Source organism: Thalassophryne amazonica, chromosome 20 (genome assembly GCF_902500255.1).
Source record: "Thalassophryne amazonica chromosome 20, fThaAma1.1, whole genome shotgun sequence".
Lineage (NCBI taxonomy): Eukaryota > Metazoa > Chordata > Actinopteri > Batrachoidiformes > Batrachoididae > Thalassophryne > Thalassophryne amazonica.
The window spans coordinates 17247621-17262325 of record NC_047122.1 but is presented as its reverse complement, the minus strand read 5'-3'; the positions used below and the strand labels follow the sequence as shown (position 1 = coordinate 17262325).

General features: G+C 42.3%; 1 protein-coding gene across 1 annotated transcript in view; it reads left to right on the top strand.

Annotated features, from left to right (window-relative positions):
• Window positions 1-274: 274 nt before the first annotated feature.
• The window catches only part of LOC117501957 (POU domain, class 2, transcription factor 1), a 173269-nt gene continuing 158838 nt past the window's right edge, over window positions 275-14705 (top strand). The window contains exon 1 of the mRNA XM_034160935.1: window positions 275-520. Coding sequence (XP_034016826.1) covers window positions 421-520 — 100 coding nt within the window. The 5' untranslated portion in view covers window positions 275-420. The remainder of the gene's footprint in view (window positions 521-14705) is intronic.

The following is a 14705-nucleotide window of genomic DNA, read 5'->3' as shown; positions in this document are numbered from 1 at the left end:
AAATAAATAAACCAAAGCCTCGCAGCGATCATTGTGCACAGCTCTGCGCAAAGTAAATGGAGCCTCATCGCGACTGCGTTCCAACCAAAGGAGAGGAGCTGAAAGAGGAGCAGCAGGAGCTGCACCCGACCGTCCTGCCACCTGCAGCCCGTGGGCCACGCCGCGCGCTCTGCACGCTCCTGTAACGCACCAGTCTCCGAAAGAGTCCCCAAAAGTAACAGCAAGACAAAGAAATGTAAATCCGCTGCGACAGGAGGCAAAAATCCAAGTTTGCGTTTCATCCAATCCAGCGCCTTTTTGAAACAAGAAAAACCTGGAAAGTGCACCAAGAAGACAAGCCAAAGAAGGAAAGAAGGATCAGAAAAGAAGGAAAGTGAGACTTAACAAAAACCAAACCGGCCACCGGGTCGCCAGAGGACCATGTTTGTCCCCCTGCCGGTCCCCTTCGTCTTTCAGAGAACAGCGTCCGACTTCAGCGCCTGGAGACTCAAGTCCTCGCTGGCTCCGCGGTCCAGTCCCGGTAAGACGACTCTTCTCCCCGTGTGCACCTGCCGGAGCCCAAAAGTTCCATTTCTCTCATTAAATCTAAAGCGTTAAAACATTTCTCAGATTGTTATTCACATATAAAACATAACAACAGTTTTTATGTTCTTCACAATATGCACCTGACAAATTATTGTATGACCCTCTATCTAGTCTTTCATTTTTTAAGAAAAAAGCTAAATTATCACAGTCTATAGAGGCCATAGTTGAATTTTTAAATGAATTTTTTTAACAGAATGTTTGTTTACACTCATTTTCTTCACATTAATTTAATTTCCCTTCATTTGTTTGAACAAAAACGTTTAGTAAAATATTGTGCATTTAACTCTCGAATAGAATTCATCACAAAAATGACATACTCACTTGCACAGAAATCCAAAGTGTAAAACATAAACAAGTGAATGTGATTCATTCAAATCCATCCGAGTCACCGAGGCGTCCGTGTCCCTCTTCGAGTCCATCTCAGCCTCCATCCCGTCTGCTCACTCCTCTCCTCTGCTCCGGTGTTCCGCCGTCAGGTTCGGGGGGGAATATTCGTGGTCATTATTGATCAGAGGGTATTGATCCCTGACTGCAGTCACATTGGGAAAACAGCAGACAAGTTGTCTGAGGGAGAAAGTTCAGCTTCAGGGTAAAAAAGGAGAAAAAAAATGCAGTGAAGCACAGAAGGAACTCACCTTTGTGACTGCATTTCTTAAGATTATTTATCAATTCTCCTGTGACTATTGATCGATTACCAAAGCGTTCATCAATAAAGTGTCACAGTGTTGTTGCTGTGTGTGCAGTGTTTGGTTTTTGTCACACCGATGATCCCATAATATTCCTCAAGTCTTGTGATTGTTGTGCAGCTTGTAGTCTTTAAATTTGGTTTAATGTGATGTCTGATAAGATCAGCAATCCTGATGAGGAAAAAAAGAAGCCACATTGCTCCATAAACATATTATTATTGTTGTGGTTTTCCTTTTGCTGATCACCTGCTGGAGTTGATCAGAGAGACTACAGCACAGAGACAGCGGTTTGTTTTACTCAAAGAATTTATAACAATCACGTTTTTTTTTTTTTTCACGAGGAAGACTCCAGGTGCTGATCAGGATCCATATGTGAACTGGATCGCCTTTTTAAAATTTTATTAAATTTTTTTTTTCCTTCTTTTATTGTCTGCACAGAGCAAAAGAAACTGCAGGGACTACATTTGATTCCACTCCAAATAGAGTTAAACACTATCACAGTGTAAAATCTACTCTATCATGCTGTGAATGACTCTTATTGGAGTTGAAAAACTTGATTTGACAAGACGATAGAGCTGATTTCACTCTATAATAGAGTTTATTTCATTCTTGTATGAGTGGGACCAAATGTAGTCCCAGCAGAGTTTGTTTTACTCTGCAAAATTTGCTGTGTGGGACACTTTGAAACACTTGCATCATTTTGTCAAATTAATCCCTTTAATGAAACATGATACAGATCCTTTGATCAGTAAGTAAAACGTCTTTCAGATCAGGATTCGGTTTTGTTGTCGTGAAAGCTGAAGTTTCTATAGAATTAAAAATAATCTTACAAACATTCAGAAATGTTGCAGAGCGCACGGCCGAGGTGTGCGCTCGGTGAGTCTCCATCTCGTTAGTTTTCCTACCTGTGGCGGTGACACCTCAGGCCGGTTACCATTAATTGAAGTATGTTCCATGCACGCGGTGGCGACGGCCTCGTCTCCTTCACGTCCACCCGTCCATGCGGGCAGAAATTTCCTGTGACAGATAGGAGTGATTGTCTGTGTAGAGTCGTGCACGGATAATTCAGCCTCTCACCTTAAGTAGGTGTCAGAGGGAGAAAAACGGTGGCGCTTTTAATGAGTTGCTTCTGGCCGCTTGACAGACGCCGCATAACCGCTGGTTCCTGTTTATGGGGGCAAAGACGGGACTGGTCTTTAAGAAATTAAAGACACAAAGGAGGACTGGTGTGAGCGAGTGAGTCCATGAAGGAAAATGACCTGCTGAATGGCCAGGCAAATGAGTAATAAAGAGCAGAAGAAAGATGGAAACAGTGAGAAAGTATTCACTGTGTAAACCAAACGGCACATAAACAACTTTAGGATGATAAAACTGTTGTATTCAAAGAAATAATGGATAAATGTGTGACCATTAAAGAGAAAAGGTTGAGAAAGCAGCAAATTAAAGCAGGAACTAGAAGAGCATGCAGGTCAGGCATCTATAGCCCTTTGTGATGTCATAAGGCAGATTCCTGAAAAAAGGATCAAAGGCAAAATTGGTGATTGTTGGCCAACATTTATTCAGCTTTTCTGCAACTCCACAAATTGTTTAAACATAGTGGTAATTTCTGTGACATCCTGCTCACAGACAGGCTGTGGTGGTGGAACACGTAAGCTCCGCCCTCCTCTATCAGTTAGAGGAGATAATGAATAAGAGAGAGAGTGAAAAAGTAAAGCGCGCCTGTCTTTGCCCCTGCGGCTTTCTTCATGTGAGGAAAAAGGTCAAAGTTCAGCACAGGCGGCTTTTTGACTTAAACGTGTTGCTGTGATAAGCAGCCGATACACATGAGAGAAATAAACGCCGCGTGGAGAGCAAAGGCCGACACTCATCCCTCCTTTCCCTTCTGTTTTTTCCTCTCCTTTGTCTTTCATCTTTAATCTCTAGAGGGAAAGAAACCGCAAATCCTGTTTCTCCTTTTCTCTCTCATTTCTGTGAAGTACTCACCGGACACAAAGATGCAAACCCTCCCTCTCCCTCGCTCTCGCCCTCGTCTCTGTGGACAGTGGGCTTGTGGAATTGGATTTGCTCGCTGTGGTTTGGCCCGGCCCCATAAGCCACTTTAGCTAAATCTGTTACCCACAATTCTCTGTATCTTTCTGATCTCCACCTTTGACCGAGGTGTACATGTGTGCTTCTGTACGTGCAGGCGTGTGCACGTCTCATGGTGTTTGCATTACTGCGAGGAAAGGTGGGATGTCAAAAGTCTAAAATGAGGTGAGGGAGGTTCAGAAGGGCGCAAAACAGTCAACGCCAGCAGACGGCGGCTCTTATGTTTTGTTTGTTTTTGTTGTTTTGTCAGATGGACCGCTGGCTTGTGTCTCAGCTTTACGCAGCCTAAGACACATTTATAAATGTGTTCTCATTTGTTATCAAGGCTTATTAAATACAAAATGCTTTGTCTTCAGTTTCAAATGTTCTTGGCTCTAAAATCCATTAGTCTGAGCTTTGCAACAGAATGTTTTTGTGACCTTTCAGGTTGCAGATTCTGTTTCAGAAGCTTTTTGTATCGTTGGAATTATTAAACTCGTTAGTCTGATATTCAAAAGGTGTAGAATATTTGCAGAAATGGTTTTAAATTACCAGTCTTGCAAAATGTCAAATGTTCTGTCAGTTTTTTAAAGTCACATTAAAAATAAAAAAACATTTTTCAACTTTTTTATCTTTGGTACATGCTGACATTTACTGCTGTAAATACGGTGCATCTGGAAAGTATTCACAGTGCTTCAATTTTCCACATTTTCCACATTACAACCTCACAGGGGTGGTGGACAAGTGGTTAATGAAGTTGATTTCAGTACAGAAAGTTGCCAGTTCAAACCCCCGACCCTGCCACATTTCTCTATGCAATGTGAAGTTGCATCTGGAAGGGTATTCAACATAAAATGTGAGCCAAATCAACATGCAGATCCACCTCGGATTTCTGTGGCGACCCAGAGTGCAAACAAGGGATCAGCTGAAGGAACTTACTGTTATGTTACAGCCTTATTCCAAAATGGATTACTTTTTTTTATTTCCTCAAAGTTCTACACATAATACGCCATAAGGGCAGTGTGAAAAAGTTTTAGATTTTTGCAAATTAATTACAAACAAATAAAACTAAGAAATCACGTGTACATAAATATTCACAGCCTTTGACACAAAGCTCAAAATTGTGCTCTGATGCATCCTGATTCCACTGATTATCCTTGAGATGTTTCTCCAGCTTAATTGGTCCACCTGAGGTAAAGTCAGTTGATTGGACATGCTTTGGAAAGACACACACCTGTTTACATATAAGGTCCCACAGTTGACAGTGCATGTCAGAGCACAAACCAAACATGAAGTCAAAGGAATTGTCTGTAGACCTCAGAGACAGGATTGCCTCAAGACACAAATCTGGGGAAGGGTACAGAAACATTTCTGCTGCTTTGAAGGTCCCAATGAGCACAGTGGCCTCCATCATCCATAAATGTAAAAGTTCTGATCCACTAGGACTCTTCCTAGAGCTGGCTGCCCATCTAAACTGAGTGATCTTGAGAGAAGGGCCTTAGTCAGGGAGGTGACAAAGAACCTGATGGTCACACTGTCAGAGCTCCAGCATTCCTCTGTGGAAAGAAGAAAACCTTCCAGAAGGACAAACATCTCTGAAGCAATCCACCAATCAGGCCTGTATGGTAGAGTGGCCAGACAGAAGCCACTCCTTAGCAAAAGGCACATGGCAGCCCACCTGGAGTTTGTCAAAAGGCACCTGAAGGGCTCTCAGACCATGAGAAACAAAATTCTCTGGTCTGATGAGACAAAGATTGAATTCTTTGGTGTGAATGCCAGGTGTCATGTTCGGAGGAAACCAGGCACCATCCCTCAGTGAAACATTGTGGTGGCAGCATCATGCTGTGAGGATGTTTTTAGTGGCAGGAACTGGGAGACTAGTCAGGATTGAGGGAAAGATGAGTGCAGCAATGTACAAAGACATCCTGGATGAAAACCTGCTCCAGAGCGCTCTTGATCTCAGACTGGGGCGACAGTTCAGCTTTCAGGAGGACAATGATCCTAAGCACACAGCCAAGGTATCAAAGGAGTGGCTTCAGGACAACTCTGTGAATGTCCTTGAGTGGCCCAGCCAGAGCCCAGACCTGAATCCAGTTAAAGATCTCTGGAGAGATCTTAAAACCTGATGGAGCTTGAGAGGTGCTGCAAAGAGGAATGGACAAAACTGCCCAAATGTAGGTGCACCAAGCTTGTGGCATCATATTCAAGAAGACTTGAGGCTGTAATTGGTGCAATTGTGCATCAACAAAGTATTGAGCAAAGGGTGTGAATACTTATGTACACGTGATTTCTTAGTTTTTATTTTTAAGAAATTTGCAAGAATTAAAAAAAAAAACTTTTTTCCTGTCTTTATGGGGTGTTGTGAGTAGAATTTTGAGGGAAAAATGTATTTACTCTATTTTTGAATAAGGCTGTAACATAAAATGTGAAAAAAGTGAATCGGTTGTGAATACATTCCGGATGTACTGTAGTGTCTTCAAGCAAATCTGACTGACTGATTCACGTATTTACATAATTTGCAAAAGTATGTGTCTGTCAGAGGCGTGGCTTTTCTGTGGAGGCACTGCATGTATCCTGTATGACAGACGGCAAAACAGGTTTTTCATGTCAACAGAAATAAATGTCAGAATTTTGTGAATTTAATGAAAACTTACCGTAGCTTTGAGCAAAATGGCAGCAAAGCAAAAAAGCAGAGGTTTATTATTTTCACAAAAATTCTGTTTCTCTGCACCTCATGCACACCTTTTATTTTGATCTACTGAAATAAAAAGAGTTCTAAATGTTGATGTTCTTGTCGTACTCTACCTACTGAAATAAAGGGTTAGAGTTCTAAATATTTGCACCTCGGGGGATTACATTGTGTTTTGTTCTTGTGCTTAATTTGTTTATAGATGTGTCTTGTATCGGTGGACTTGTGTACCTAGAGAACTAAAAATTTGCTGTACCTAGACAATTACAGTTCCCAACTAGACACTGGTGACCTTATGCAGGTGTAACTTCTTTAGATGATTACATTGATTGACTTCTAAGTTATATAAGACATCCTCTCTTCTCTTGATGTGTAATGCCCCGTTGAAGGTCTTCGGACTGAAAGCTTGGTTTAAAAAAAATTGACATATTAAAGATCTACTTGGAGTATCTGTGCGGAAAATTCCTATATTTAGAACTGTACCTACTAAAATAAAGGGTTACGGTTCCAAACGTACAACGTTCTCATAGAATGCCACTGGCTGTTCTGAATGCATATTGCTGTAAACTGTAAACTGACTTACATGTTATTGCAACTTATGGGAGTCTTATTTACTCTGGTGAAGTCTTGAAGTCTGATTGTTGACTTTGAGATGGATATGTCGACTTCCTGGAGGGTGTTCCTGATCTGGCCAGCTACTCGGGGGGAAATCTTGCACCTGTCATCCACTACTGACTTTTTTTTTCCTCTCAGTCTTTCTGAACCTGTGCATGTGTGTTGTTTTAAAGTTTTTATCAGACTTTATTTGGTCATACTTTTGTTTTTGTTTGATTTTCAGCATAACAACGCCTTGTTTCACCGACAGTGACAGCTCTTTAAATTTCATATTCAGTTAACAGAAACAGAATCTAAGTCAGCTTCACACTGCTCAGTCATATGTAAGGATTGAAGGACATTGGCAATTAATTTAAAAAAAAATTGGGGTAAAAATTTAGGTCTTTGGCAGAAATCCACATTTTGGTGTGTTTTTCTCTTGATTGGTGACTTTGAGACATATGTCTACTTTCTGGAGGGTGTTCTTGATCTGGCCAGGTGTTATTAAGGGGCTTCTTCTTCAGCTCCTGTCAATCAGCACCTTTCTTTTTTTTTAATCCATGGTCTTTCCGAGCTTACAAATGTTTGTGTATTAAGAATTTACCAAATTGTTGATTTGGCTGCACTGCTGTTTTTGTTTGCTTTGGTTTTTCAGCCTAACGATGCCTCGTTTCAGCACCACTGACAGCTCTTTGGATTTCATATTGACTGTTAACAGCAACAGAATCCAAATGCAGCGCTGGAAATCATCTTGTCAATGAAATAATGAGGAAATAACACACAGCTGGTCAAGAAAACAGCTGGAGGTGCTTTAATTCTTACACCCATCACATGATTTGGATTCCAATATCCTCACAGCAAAGCTGACAATCTGCACACGGGACAAACAGATAATTTAACAGTTTGTGACAGCGTTTAAAATCCATAAGAAGCGGCGACTGAAGCTTTTCAGCTGATTTTCAGGTTCAGATCCGTGCTATAATATACACAAAAAGATTCTTTCTTCAGTGTGTCTGCAAAGCGGAGCCTCACAGATCCAACCAGACGGTCAGTTTTCAGAGGGCCAGCAGGGCAGACGGGGACCTGTAGCTGCCGCCGATCTGACCCCGCTCCGCAGCACAACAAAGGAAATCTAAATGCTCTTTTATTTTATGTACACTGCTGTAAAATCCTCCAGGGCCGTTGAGGCTCGTATAAAACAGAGCTGTCAAATTCACAAAGAGAAGGCACGTGTCCGGATTGAGAAGGATGGTTTATTTATGCCGGCTGCTCCCTTCTGAGCTGAAGTTATTCAGCACCATGTTCATTTTATTCTCTCTGCTAGTTAGTTTGCTTTGTTTAGTGCAGACGGAAGGGGAAAAAAATCAAGCAGTGATGATAAATTGTGATGTCACACATCAAACAAAGATGTGTAAATAATAACGCAAGTCAGTGATATTAAAAATACAACAAAGAAAAGCAGAAAATCTGTGAGTTAAATCTGAATTACCACAGAAACGAGCGCTGCAGAAACAATGAAGCGGCTTCTATTTGTGTTGTCAGACAACATTGAAACTTTTATTCCAAAGTTCAAAGCACAAATCCTTTTTCCTACACACACGCTGCTCGATAACGACCTCCATCTCACACCCAGGAGCTTCACCCCGTGTGCCCGGGAGGGGGGCGGGATGTCTGGTTCACACCAAACCGGACCAGAGAGAAAACGCCTGCGTACGCATTAATTGGCTTTGTGTGTTTGTCTGTTTGTGGCAGGAAGGCAGAGGAAGTGTACAGGTTAGGAGTGTTATTTCTGTGTGTGCGTAAAGGTGTTTGAAATGTAGACAGCTCCTCAAAAGTGAAGCCAGCATGTTTCTATCACCTTCTAGTGGTAATCAGCCTTTCTGATCATTTTCTGTTGGAAATTTACCTCCACCAGTAAAGTGAAGGCTTAGTTGTGGTTTTGTTTTATGTGTTTGATTGTGGACAGAAGAGCTCAAAAAGTTTTTGACTGATTTTAATGGTGTTTGGTAGAGAGGTAGCTCTCAGGTAAAGGAAGTGGTGATTACAATTTGAGGTGTTCAGAAGCCAGATGCTGTTCAAGCAAAAAAAAAAAAAAAAAAGGCATTATTATATTACTAGATGCTGAGAAGAACTTTCAACAAAACAGTAAAAATGTGTTAATCCACTGGGTGTGGCTTCCTTTATATGGATTTTGAATTGAGTTTCCATCAATATGTATTAAACTCCTAAGAACTTCCAGTAGATTTCACAGTGTGCACAACTCACTGGTTCTTTTAAAATAAGATTAATAAACATCCCAGGTATGGTCAGGTCTCTGGCCTGTCTTAAGCGTGGTTCACACGGCAAGATAATTAGGCTGATATCGGACCTGATCTTCCCCTTCCAACAATCTTATGGACACCCTGACAATTGTGATGACTCTAAAGATAATCTTATCAGATATTCCTGCCGTGTGTGGTGCGTTAAGAGCACTCTGATCTGCTCGGAAGGACGTCAGGAGCGCTCTGATCACAAATCGGGGATATTCAACATGTTGGATTGTCTTGGCCCCATATCGCAGCGTGTGGTGTCCGGCACACAGCCTGCTGAATGTGATGTGCAGCCAATCAGAAAGTAAGGTGACGGATGCACAGAGCGGAACATAAAATCAAAACAGCTGTTCTGACTTACCAGAAAGTCCGGTGGTCGCGCTGTCTCCACTCCGTTAAAGAACACCTTTTCTTTTTCCTTTTGTGTTGTGTTTTTCCCTCTGTTTTAAATAGTCCATAAACTATGTCCGTCTGTTTAGTCTGAAGTCACGTTTGATATCGATGTAAGATTTTCTGTCTGACCTGAGAATGTTCGTGTGTGAAATCTCTTCGTGTGTGGTGTGTTGACTTCACTGTGTGGCTGAACACCACACACTATACAACCAAACCTGTTAGATCTATGATTATTATTTTTTTTTTATCTCCACACGTGTGGTCTCAGGTTTTGGAAATCTACAGATAATTTTAAGATCCTGCCGTGTGAACCAGGCATTAGCAACCACAGCAGTCTGGCTTCACAGAAGTCAACCATCAACCGCTTTCCATGTCGACTTTCGCAAAGCGTTTGATTCAGCTGACTGGGCAGCTCTCTGGGATGTCCTGAAAATTTGCAGGTTCACCAACAAATTGGTGGATATCGTAGTCAGCCTGTACACAGAATGCTGTGTGGACAACAGAATGTCTGAATTTTTCTCAGTGAATTCTGGTGTTCTTCAGGGATGTGTTCTGGCTCCTACACTATTCCATGCTTGAATGGTCTGGGTGTTGGGTCAGGTTGGTAATAAGCAGTTTCACTGCTACTGTCACTGGTGAAAGGTTAACCAACCATGACTTTGCAGATGTTGCGGTGATCTTTCTGGAATTAGTGGATACCTTGAGAAGCTGAATGAAGAGTTAGTTTTACTAGTGTCTGGGTTTTGCAAATGTCCGGGATCAGGACTAAGAGCCATGGTTTCGATGACTTCTAGGACTCTGTATCAGAAAGTTGTCAAGACATTCACTTATTGTGGCAGTGGCAGTCATGGCTTTTGAGCTCGAGGGAAGGCACCACCGATAACTTTGCAAGAGAACAACGGTCCAAGTCTTTAGGGTCTTTGTGCTTCCTGTCCTACTGTGTGATTGCAAGATGTGACCTAAGGTGGACATCAGCTAACGTTTTGGCCATGTGGTGCTTTTCTGTGGACATGTTCAAACACGCAGGTGCCTCGAGAGAGGCCAAAGGACTCGCCACATTTCACCTGACTGCGGCAGATGGTTACTTTCAGAAGGTGGGCATGGAAAGGTTATCTGCCTGGCAGGTTTAGTCCTGGTTGGCAGCCAGACAGTGTGGTGTTTGTCTTCTTGTTCCATGTCACATTCAAATGACATCACCACTAAGTGTAAAACTGTGGGTTCATTTTTCCACAGTTTTTGTCAATTGGAGGAGGGGGTGGGGGGGGGTGGAGCTTTTTATTTCCAGTCCGTGTACAAATTCCTGTATAAAGACATAGGACCTGCACGCGTGCGTAGCCTGAAGCAGTGTGTGACTTCATGAAGACCAGCAGAATTCAGGCAATCCATAATTTATGTTTCCTTGCCAAAATGTGTGCATGTGTGAGAGGAGGTCGGCCACTCGATAATTGCACGTTGAGGTTAGTTCTGGATCTTTGCAGGGTGTGTGGTTTATTATAAAACCACCAGCACCTTATAGCTGCCCACTGTGAGTGGTTTTAACCTTCCACCACTATTGATTAGGCAGTGTGTGTTTGTGTGTGTGTGTGCGCGCGGTGACACAAACCATTAACGCAGATGTGTAGGAATGCAATGTGGTCAGTGTTTTGTTTGCACGTGGGAGCATCTGCCTCTGTGTGGATCAGATCTGAAAAGGGGCAGCGTTGTCGGTGAGTCCTTGTGCTAACATGATTGCGAATGACAAAACGTCTGGGCAGGTTTGTTAGCTCCATAATGGGGAATCAATAGACACAACACAGATGTCAATACAACATGTTTTATTGTGTTAAGCCGCCTCCCCCCCACCCAGAGCTTGCACTCGCTCTCTCTTTCTCACACACACACACACACACACACACACACACACACACACACACACACACACACACACACACACACACACACACACACACACACACACACACACACACACACACAGTAGTTACCTGCTCTCTGCACTTTCATGTGCATGTGAACTCTGAAAAGCATTGATTGGTACCACTCGGAGCTTTTCCTCCGCAGGGACTAGATCCTGCGTCCCAAGTCCTCGTCCCTGCTGCAGGCTTAGTTTCTGCTGTTTGTGCAAAGGTGAATTGATGCTGAACTTTATGTAGATATACAGCAGTGACTCCAGACTTGAGCAGAAACACAGCCTCAGTTCCAGCGTGTCAAACATCCGTTCCGTCTTTTCTGGTCTTTCAGATCAAAGTGCATTTGTAGATATTTGGTTATGCAGCAGACTTGTGATTTTGCATCAAAGCTTGTGCAGGCAGGTATCATGTGGGCGTGTCCTTGGCCTCCTCCGGTCACTCAGCAATGAGGCGTCTTCTTGCTGCTCTGTCAGGATCCACGTCTTAAATACTCACTTATTTGATGTTGGGTCATTCCAGCAGTAGTGAAAGAGTCTCCAGAGAGGCAGAAAGATCCTCTGAGCTCGCAGCCAGGTATGACAACCGTACAGTAAGACAGCAGGGGTCTGTTTTTTACCCAACACAAAAGCAATGCACAGTGCAAAAGTCTGCTGTTGGTTTCCAACTGATGCAGTTAGCTTTTTCCTGTGCATCAATCGAGGAGTTGGTCTTAAAATCAGGTGAGGCTATGCACAGTGCTGGACTGCACCACAGGCATCCAGAAGCCTGGTGTGGAGAGGCGCAGACGATTTTCAGTTTCTGCAGTATCATTCAGATTCTTCTTCCACAGGCAGGTTCACAACATGTATCAAACTACAATCAAAGTAAGTTTAACAGAAAATTCTAAACTTAAGAAACAGTCAAACCTAATGGAAAATGCAAAAAATGTGAATAACTTCGGGATTTTATTTATTTATTTTTAAATGCTGGTTTTCTTCTGGCGGAGGGTCAGTCTCCATCTGACAGGATGGAGATCAGGTGGATGGAGGTGTTGCACACATGAGTCGTTCCCCTGCTTCACCGAACGGAGGTTCCACTTCTGTAAATGATCCGCTGTCATACTTTGCTCGCAGATCCTTTCCTCATCCGAACACTAAGCCTTACTTTGCACTGTATAAATCGCAAAGTGGAGTTGGACACGACCCAAATGCAACACTCTAAATGCAGTACCCAAAGGTGCTGTGCACTTCAGACTGTGCACTACAGATCATCAATATAGGGTCCCAGGCTGTCTGCATTAGTTTTTGACTTATTGACACAATTATCAAATGCAGCTTATATTGCAGTATTAAAGAAGACGAGCGCTCATGAGAGAGTTCTCCATAATGAATGTGATAACTTCTGCCAGCCAGCAGAGCGGACCAGCCTTTTTTTCCAGGCTTACAGTATGCGTGGATTCACTGGGAACACAAAATCATAACAAGTTGGGAATCATGGGGTTGTTTGGGTTCAGGCCCCGGACCATCTCAATACAAAATCTTATTGAAATACATCTGTTACTTTTCAAGCAAGTGGCCACGTAAACTCTGTCCCTGCTGTGGAGGTAATAAAGCGATAATTAACTCCTGGATCCACATGTGGATTTAATAAGTCCTTCCTCTTACATCAACCAATATGTGTACCAAGTTTAATAAAAGGCACTTGATGACTTTTGCAGTAAACCACCTCGCAAACACACAAATAAACTGACAAAAAAAAAAATCTATTATTCTGCAGCTCAGCTGAATATTTACTGTAAAACAAAGTGATTAAATTAAATTTACATCAGACATGGGCACTCTTACGCACCATGCCCTCACACGTGCACTTTTTCTTTGTTTCACACACACACACACACACATATAATGAAAGCCATTTCACTCTACTTATCTGAACACTACCTGCTGTGCAGACGTGAAACACAAACCTGAACTCTGCTTCCCCTTGGCTCGGTCCATCCAACCAGCTGGAGCTGTCACTGTTACTGTGGAAACATCCATAGGCCATTAGACACATATAGAAAAAGAAAATTGCTGCCATTCTCCAAACAAATGCACGTTGTGTCCATTGGGTGGTCACCTCATGCCACTGATGGTCGCAAAGACCATTAAGAGCTAAATTGGCTGCACTCAGCCGCACACGGCTATATTTGACTTTGTTGTCTATCTCTCGTACCTTGGGTATGTAATCGGCAATCATATGCACGTTTGTGTGTCTGCAGCTTTTTCCGATGACCTTCTTACATCCTCACGACATAATGAAGCCTGTGCACGGCAGGCAGCATGTTTTAGGGTTTAACGCCAACATGCTGGCCTACTCAAACCAATCATGCACTTTGGACTCACATTAATGCCATCAAGTACCCCGTGACTGTTAATTTGACTACACCTCACATTCCTTCTCTCCATCCCTCCGTCACTTTAATTCACGCTGTCGTTGGAGTGGTTGCAGTCGAGAGAGACAGACAGAGAGAGCTAACAGCTGCTCTGAGGTCAGAACTGCTGCTCACTTTCTCATTAAACAGAATAATAAGATTTCACACTACATAAAAATAGCTTTTATGAGTGTGAATGTGCTCTATTTTTTGCTGTTTTTGGGTCGTATGACCACCTGCTGCTGTATGCTAGTATAACTACACAATGTCAGAAGAAAAAAACAATGTGACAGAAACAAATTCAATTTTATTTTCTATACTGGTAACTAGGGATGCCCCGATCCGATCACGTGATCGGAAATCGGGCCCAATCACATGGTTTCAGACTTGATCGAAATAGGACGTTGCATCCCAATCAGGAATCCGATATAGATTTTATCCTCATTATTTTGATCAGCACTATTTCAAGCTCATTATTGCAGATTAATGGGCCTTTGACGCGTCGGAAGCGTCAGAGGTGTCAGGAATCGGTCTAAAAAGCATTATTTTCAATGAGACGTGTTGCTTTTTAGAGGCGTCAGAAGCGTCGCATCAAAAGCCGAGCTAAAGCGATGCTTCTGACAGGAGCACGCATTGCCACTTTTCGGCAGGCTGACAAAGTTCAACCAAATCCAACTTTCCACGCTTTGAGCTGTGACGTAGCTTCGCGCTGTCGAATAGGAACAATGCGTCAGGCCAAAACACGGAAGACTAGTGGCAGAAACCACTGATCTGTACAAAACAGAAACGTGTCATAGGACTGCTCATTTATAGAGCAGTTTTCTGACAAAAAATCCTTGGAAATGTTTTTGTTGTTGTTGTTTGTTACCTCAAAATTTCTGATTACTGTTAAAAAAAAAGTTTAGAACACTTGTAATTAAAATAGCTAAATCAATAAATGGTTCTTTAGAAACCTTTCATTTGTAAATTAAAACCACCTGTTATTTCAGATTAGAAAATTTCTTGTTTAACATAAGGAACCTCGGACATTTATTTTTAGACAAATAAAATAACATGGAAATTTGTACATTTTTTAAGTCTGGT